The sequence below is a fragment of the Symsagittifera roscoffensis genome, chromosome 2 (genome assembly GCF_963678635.1).
Source record: "Symsagittifera roscoffensis chromosome 2, txSymRosc1.1, whole genome shotgun sequence".
Taxonomy (NCBI): domain Eukaryota; kingdom Metazoa; phylum Xenacoelomorpha; order Acoela; family Convolutidae; genus Symsagittifera; species Symsagittifera roscoffensis.
In genome coordinates this window covers 10,976,446-10,985,004 of record NC_087063.1, presented here as the reverse complement: position 1 = coordinate 10,985,004, position 8,559 = coordinate 10,976,446, and the positions used below count along the sequence as shown (strand labels likewise).

At 35.0% G+C, this 8,559-nt stretch overlaps 1 protein-coding gene across 1 annotated transcript; it reads left to right on the top strand.

Annotated features, from left to right (window-relative positions):
• The first annotated feature begins 422 nt into the window (after positions 1-422).
• Positions 423-7,452, top strand: LOC134840477 (uncharacterized). The gene is made up of 5 exons (XM_063856294.1): positions 423-545; positions 608-707; positions 3,962-4,107; positions 6,041-6,168; positions 7,059-7,452. Exons 1-5 carry the CDS (start codon positions 509-511, stop codon positions 7,356-7,358), a joined length of 711 nt encoding a protein of 236 aa, XP_063712364.1. The 5' UTR covers positions 423-508; the 3' UTR covers positions 7,359-7,452.
• Positions 7,453-8,559: the final 1,107 nt, after the last annotated feature.

The window sequence follows — 8,559 nt, the reverse complement described above, 5'->3', positions numbered from 1 at the left end:
TTACAAATAAGATATGTTTAAAAAGTGAATTAATCTCTAAGTTAAAACATTAAAAAGTGAGCGGTCATTCTCTCCGTCGGAGAGAATGAAGATAGCAAGGTCAAATCAAGATTAACCAGTTAAGATACTTTAAAGTAATTAGTGAAATAAAACAAATGGTAAGAATCACAACACCGGTCATGATGGCCAAGGAACTTTTATAGGCCCACAGAAAGCTGAAAACTTTGCTATTGGCGACTGTTTGGCACTTAAAATCTCTCGCTTTCTTCAAAGACTCATTTGCTGGGATGCCCGGGATCCAACAGAGAAAATAACCTCTAATTGTTTTCGACAGTTTTGCTGCTGTTCAGGATAAAAGGTCATAAAATGCAAACTTGTCACTCGCATTATGTATTCGGGTAAATATCACGGCCGAAGTAAATTTGAAAATCACAACTGGACAAACATGTCATTAGATCCAAAATAGCCAAAAAAAAAACTCATCTTGCTAGTAAGTACAATCAATATAATGGTCAAACATCTTCAACTGCTGCTAATAATATTAGGTGAGATTTATCTTAGTTTTTTGATGTGTAAACAAATGAAAAAATGGACCGTTTTATTCCAGCTGTGTTATCTGCTCGCGTTACTGGGTCGTGGACTTCTTTAGCATTTGTCATCCCTGACTCATATGGTGATGATCTTAATCTAAAATGCTTCGATTTTGGGTTAGTGAACTAAAAAAATGAAAAATAGAGGAAATCTTTTCAGATTGTCGTATATCGTCTCACGTGCGCGTTTTACGTCCAGACTTTTGTGACATCTTTTCGCTTGTCTAGGTTTTCGCAAACATTTTTGGGTATTTCCAATTTTTCGCGACCCAAAAATCTGTTGTGATTTTTGCGACCAGTTTGAGACGTTGTGGCCAAGTTTACGAGTTTTTGCGACCGATATTCGATCTGTCCAGACTTTCGAGGGCAGACTTTGTCATTATAAGAGTCTCTCCATAAAGTTTTTCTGGTGACTCAGATTCGTTCTGTTTTCAGTGGAAACGGTTTTGCTTTGGAAATTATTGTCGATTTTCTTGTAAAGCTAGAGCATGAGAGAAAGAACCTCTCGCATTCAAGTTTAGGCATAAGCAATCAATAATAACGGATTATTATGATGATTTTTTGAGAACTATGATTGATTATAATCACCAAAATCAGGTGTTTAAAAAATTTTATAACCGATTACAATCGTGATATTTTCCAAGAAATTATAATCTATTATAGACGATTACATTTGATTACAACTCATTCAAAAAACAGTTAAAATCAATTATAATTAATAATATATGATTATGATCTCTAATTTTGCCGGAAATTCGTAATACCAAAAGTCCCTTTTAACTATATCTCATGGGTTACTGTCAGTTTCTGTCTAAAAGCGAGATGTCTTGTCACACTTTGGTTCGACTCAACACAAAGTCTTACCACGAAACAAAACTTCATAAAGATACTTTCGTATTAGTTGAAAAATTCTCGCGGTAAGAAAAAAATAATTCTTTCGAGTAACTGATGAAACTAAAGCAAGGTGCTGATAATTTGGTGCTTTAGAAAACTTAAGATGTACATCATGAATCAACTCCAATGAGAAATGAACAAATGGAAAAATTATAAGTTTGAAATGATTGGAAATTGTTTAAAGTCTTTCTCTCACTTTTCACATAAGCCAAAGTCTACAAAAAGCATAAAATATAAGCAGTTTGGATGCAAAGTTGGAGACAAAATGGGCAAACAAAAATGATTATAATCGATTATAATGGATTTTTAAGCACAACATATGAATTAGGAACTGGGATAAAAAATCGATTATAATCAATTATAATTGATTATAATTGTATCAAAAAGTAGATTGATCACTACTCGATTATAATCGATTGAAATTTATTATAAATGATTATAATTGGATTTCAGAAATAGAGATTAGAGTCGAATAATGATTGATTAAAGTCATTTTTTTCTCCATTTTAGTACAAAAATTATAAAATAACCGCTTATTAACGCTTGTAACTGGATGCGGGCTCATTCTGACGTATAAAAAAACTAAAAAGATTCTACAATTCTGATTCAAGTCCGAAACGATTTACAAGATCATTTCGGACTATGTTGAGAATCGCAAAATCTTCATCACGAGGCGAAACTGTGCACTGGATAGGCGCACAATTTTTTGTCTGTATGTTCCTGGACTACGGAGACAAATCTTTACAAAATGGTCTAAATTGTAAGTGAATTCCACTTACAAAAGTTTTGTGGATTTCGCGTACAAATACCTGTATCGTAAATGTTGTCGGCACATTTGTTTTGCTGCGGATTCCGCAACAAGCAAATAAAACTAGTGGTTCTGGAATCCGCAAGTGCAAGTGGCTTCCGCAAAATGTAAGTGGAATCCGCAAAATGTAAGTGGAATCCGCAAATTTAAGTGGAATCCGCAAACAAAATGCGGATTCCACTTAAAATTTGTGGATTTCTCTAGTAATTCGCGGATTCCACTGAAATTTTGCTGAAGTCAGTTACAGTTGCGGATTCCGCTTACAGTAGCGGATTCCGCAACAGCTCATTGTACTACTCGTATGTCTTATTAATTGTTTGTGAATTCCACAAACTGTTCTGGATTCCGCAAATACAGTTGCAGGTTCTGCAAAATCGCCGATTTTTGAAGCGATTTTGAGCGGTACAAGGTTCTAAGTGTTTGTTTCAAGAATCCAAAGCAGCAAAGATGATCAAAGAAAAGTAGCAATGTTGCGGATTCCGCGACAAATCTGATTTGGCCGGTTGCGGAATCCGTTTACAATGCACAGATGCACAGTTTGGCCTCGAAATTTTTCAAGATTTTTATCCGTCAGAATGAGGTGTTTCTTTATGCTAATTTTGTTTTTGCTGCGTTATTTTCAATTATTATCATAGTACACTCTAAGAACTTACTAAAACAAGCTCAAATGAAAAAAGATCCTTATTTAATAGGTAATTTTTGGTATAGAAACATAAAGGTATAAAAGCCTGAAAGGTTACGAAAAATTCTAATTGAGAGAACACATTGCCATTTTAAGGTCAGAGAAGATTATGTTTTTGCTTTTTCACATTTGTTCTTTCACGACAAAACATGTATGAAAAATGAAATATTAGAACGCATGAATGAAAAAGAAATCATTTGCATAGTTTCGCGCTTTTTTCCAGGCTCTTTCACATTTTTCAGGGCTCATTCACAGTTTTCTGGCATCTTTCCCTCAGAAAGAGCAAAAACATGCTCTTCAACAGTTAGAACATAATTGAAGATGGCCTCGGGCAAAAGAGCCGCACTCGGGCACTTCGTGCCCTCAGGCCGGGCATTTTCAACTGTGTTCTAAATACTACAACGACAGCGTGTAAATAGAAGCTGAAAAGAGTCCATTATTGATTGACTAGGTTAATTCCCCATTATTTGCCCTGCTCTGATGCTCTTAGGACCTTTTTAATATTTAATGTTTATTGCAATTTTGATTTTTTGCATAGATAATTTTTCATTTTTAAGAATTTTAACCTTAAGCAAGAGTTTCGAAAACGTTACACTTCCATAGGCCCGGTTAGGATGGATATCAAGTATCTTAAAAAATTTTCGAACATATTATCAAGAAAACTTTAGATTTATTGCAGGTTAACACAAAATATCCATTTTTTCCTCCGAAAATTGAAAGAATGACAAAAGCGCAGAAAGCGTTTTAAAGAAATTTTTGAAGCCATTCTTCAATGTCGGTGAAGGTTTTCAAAAAATAAATGAACATCAATTTTTTGAAAAAAAACATCGATTAAAACTTGAGCATATTAGAAACGACTTATGTGGTTTTTGATGCGACTCAATGCGAATCCACTTGTTTTTTCAAACTACTACTAACTTTGGCGGATAAAAAACCAAAAATCTAAAACAAGCTGGACAATTTTTGTTTCTGAATTTGCCATTTCAGTGCTTCTTTCTGCACATTTGGCTACTTGGTGAAGAATAACAAGTGGCCTCTACGTTGGAAAGAAAAATACAACCAAGTGTTTGACATACTGGTGCACAGAGCCTACAAAAACATCAACTGGTTCTCATTCGATAACAACGAGCTCGGTTTGTACCTTACAGTTATTTTGATTTTCCGAGTTATCACAAAAACCTTGACATGCTAAAATATCTAAACGCCTTACAGTTTACCGCTTCATAATTTTATCTGAGAAAAAAATTCAATCAAAAACGTACAGTTACAAAGCCTGAATAAAAAGTCTGAAATTTGTCTAGAGAAAAAAATTACGCCGAACACAAATATTTGGTCGGAAAAATTCTAGAGGACGGTTGAGAGCTCTTTGACCTTACTGAAGTTTATTTGTCTTTCTTGTTGTTCTGGGGTGCTTTTTAGGCTGGGGTGCTTTTTTAACCGAAAAATATTTTGAGTTTTTTAAACTCATTTTTGACAGAGCTTTATGTCATCTGAAAATCTGGATAATCTAAGCTCAAACTTGAAAAGATATTTGAATTGCGACGAAGTTTTTTTAAGTTATGGCGGTTTGAAAACTACCAGTCTGGGTGACATGTCTCGTTCTTTTAACGCGTCAGTGGTTATTTAATCCCGCTCAGAAATTGTTCCAATTTGTGCTTAGGGGAGTGCGGTCTGTATTTAGACAACCACGTGTTCATACTTGTCAGTAAGCAATTAAATACCATATTAACCAATCATAATCGAGACGAGAAAGCAAACTTACCAAATAAATATTGATTAGTAATTCATTTCTTCCTTGTCTCGGTTCTGATTGGTTAGTATAGTATGTGTCCGCTTACTGACTAGTCTGAATATGCGTTTGTCTAAATACTGCTACGTAACCGTGCTTAGACCAGCTAGTAGAAGCTAACAATACTGCTCGTATATCAGGGCAAAGCCCTTAATGTTCCGACTGTCCCTCAATTCATATCGAATAGTTTTTGTGGAAAAAAGTACTGAAAACCTTTACCATTTGGACAATATCTAATTGTAAAATTTTGAGTTCTACAAAAACAATAAGACCAATTAGCTAGCCTCAATTCAATTTGGAATGATTTTGTTGTGCGGGATAATTTGCCACGCATAAATAGTTCGCGTTACGCTCGAATTTTTGTTGAAAATAATTATTTCGATTGGTGAAAATTAACTGAATAAAAAAACCACATCGAGCACAAATATTCCCTTTTCTTCGAAAGTCGGAACAAAAATACGTTGCTAGACGCTACTAAGATGCTCCTATATCCGAGTAGAGTCAGCTGTTCATAAAACTTGAGTAAACCTCGAGGAAGATTCTTGCAAGATCTTGGAAGATAACCTTCAATCAAAATTTTTCACAAAAATTTATTCTGATCGCCAGAAAAAGACAATGGAGATCCGATTTGACTACGGTCGCAGAGAGTTCCGAGTTTAAAAACGGATAGAAAATTTTAAAATTAAGTTGAACTGGAATTGTTCATTTGTATGCTCATTTTTTTTCAGTTTTCGTAATGTAAAAGTTTCAGGTTGTGGTTATATTTTATGCATTTCAATTAAAAATTTCCAAAACGATTTTTTTTTATTGAAATAGTTCATCTGGTTTTGAAAACATAGTGGTAAAATTTTAATTTATTGTGATGTTTGTCAAAATTGTGATCAATAGAGTCAATTAGCTTGAGTTATTTTTTATGGTGTGAATATAAATACGTTTATCCGTATGCGGTAAGAATTTTCAATTTTCTTTTTTTTTCATTTGCGTAAACATATAAATATTACCACCACACTTCCCTTCCCACATAAACATTATTGATTGTAATCGCGCATAAAGCCGTTTTTTTCTCACAAAAAGTAATATCTTTACTGATCTCGTTTTAAGAAAAGGCTATCTTTAAAGGAGGTTATCATGCAAAATAATCGTATCATACAAAGTTCGTAGTCACTCCAACTTCGGCATGCCCTAGTAATCGTTATTTCAGACCACTTTCAATTAAGAATCCGAACGCTGCAAAAGCCTTAATTTAGTCAGGTAGTTTGATTTGCACTATAATTTAGGGAGATGTTGCCGCTTCCAGAATGATATGTACGAGCAGGAGGGTCGTCAGAAGGGATTATCGCCTGCCGAGTACTACTACAAAGTCACTGATTTCTCCCACGAGGGCAAACGGCTAAACTACTTGAGGGTAAAAAAACAATTATTTAGCTAATTTGAAACAGGGTTCAGAGTTCATTGGGTTACAATAAAAGTAATCTTGCAGAATATTTAACTGAAGTTGAATACTTCGCTGTAATTTTTTGCCCTGAAACACAGCAACCAAACTTTTCTCAAATGCGAACACTTGTAGGTCAAATGGCATTAACATTGCTAGTTAATTTACGTGTTTACTGATGCCAAGTGGACTTTCAAATGCCAAGTGGATTTTCACACAGTGATTTAACAAAAAAAAGTAATATTAACTTGATCAGGCGCGGATCTAGGAAATTCTCGAGGGGGGGGGGGGGGGGGGGGGGGGCAAAAAAATGTTGAAAATTTTATCGAATTTATTTAGGTCGACCAAATTGATTTTCTGAGCTCTCCAAAATCACCATTAAGACCCTAAAGTGACCAATTTTTCTGCGCCGCAGGTAAGATTTTGAAAATAGGCCCAAAAAAGCGCCTTTAGAACAATGAACAATTTTAAGGTCACTCAGCCAAAAATGGATATCTCTAAATATACAAAGGGGGAGGGGGGACCATTTGAGTCGGCAGGGGGTCAAATCCCTGAGAGGGGAGGAGCGCCCCCCCCCCCCTAAATCCGCTACTGAACTTAATCCAAATTGCCTGTGCCACAGAAAATTTACAGGAAATAAAGTAAATTTAGTAGGCATCTGTCGAAAATCAAAGATGGCAAACAAAGTCAAAATTGTTAACTACACTAACAATTCAGCTTTAAATTTTTGCACAAATACTCGAGCAGCCACTAATGCATAATGAGGATCTAGACGGTACATTACATGAATACTTGATTGATTTCTAGATGCGATGATTTAAAAAGGTTAATTAAAGTGATAGTCACTGCATTGGATATTTCAGGTGAGCAATAACTTCGGATGTGGTTACTTCATATGGGCGGTTGGGTTTGGTCAGGGACCCCTGAGGGTAATAGAGGACACTCCCCGATCAACTCCCATGGAGTTAGAGACATATTTCCTCATCCAGGGCACAGCTATATTTCGATTCCTCACTACTGGCGAACTTCTGGAACAGCTGACTTTCTTATGGTTTAAGCAGGCCTTCATTTGCCCGGAGAAGCCTTGGTTTTGCTTGGAAGATCTAGTTCACGATGAGTTCAAAAGAAGAAGATTGAATGAAAACTCAACAAACCTAACTTGAAACATTTTAAATATTTGATAATGATCTGATTATTAGTTATAACGTCAATTATCAAAACTACTGGACGATAACTATTTTCCACCCACACTTATATGATTGATAACTTCCTTTTTGTTTTTCAGGGCTTAAATAACCCTAAAACTGAATTTAGTCCTAATGACTTGCTGATCGACCATTAAATTAACACTGACTTCTAAACAAGTCTTAGAATAAGCAAAAACTTCAGAATAGTTTTCGCATTCAGAGTTACGATTTGAATACAAAATCACAATCTTAAAAACAAAAATCACAATCTTAAAATCACAACCAAAAATCCACCCTAGGTGAGAGTTTTTTCCGTAATGCGACAAAAGACAACTCGCAATAAATGACAACTCGCTATAAGAGACATCTCGCAATATACTCACCGCCGCAGCGGCGCCAACTTGTTCCGAGCATGCCAACAGAAGGTAGACGCTGAAAAGATTCTTCTAAAACCTTGTGAATTTTTTGCTAACTTTTGGTTGCTTTTTTAGGTATCATTAAATACTTGCTGAAAACCAAGTATGGTTCAACTGATCACTTTTTAAAATGATTTCAACACTATTTATATCCCCACACAACTTTCTGAGCCGGATGACATGAGATTTACGCATTATAATCATGAAACATAATGAGCGTCAATGCTCAGTTTTGTAGCTTGCGGCAAAATACATAACTGAAAAAGAAGAAATCCGTAAAGGCAAAAACGGAGGAAGGGCTGATTTTTTTGTTTTTTTTTGGAAACATTTTTCATTAGATGGTTAGTATCAAAAACATGTGTCTATATCAATACAATGAATTAAATTTCATGTTGTATTTATGCATTGAATTTCATGAAATCAAATAGTTTCAAGTTTGCCTTGAAATTTCAAGAACGCTGGGTTTATTAGAAACGAGTTTTACCGTTATTTGCGGTAAACACCGTGTTATTGAGATGTACGTTTTTTCGGGCTGCAATTGAAAAAAGTCCAATCTTATGCCATCATATAGATCTTAGAACGTATAGCTTTTTTATCCGATAAATAAATACTAAAGATTGATTGCTCGATACAGACATTAAATGAAGACTTGAATATCGATTAGAAGCTATTGACTGCAGTTTTGCAATATTGACAGAGACGCCTAATTTGTTCAACTAAATGTAAGCCCAAAGTGGTTAGCTGGTAGGAGGTTAAATATT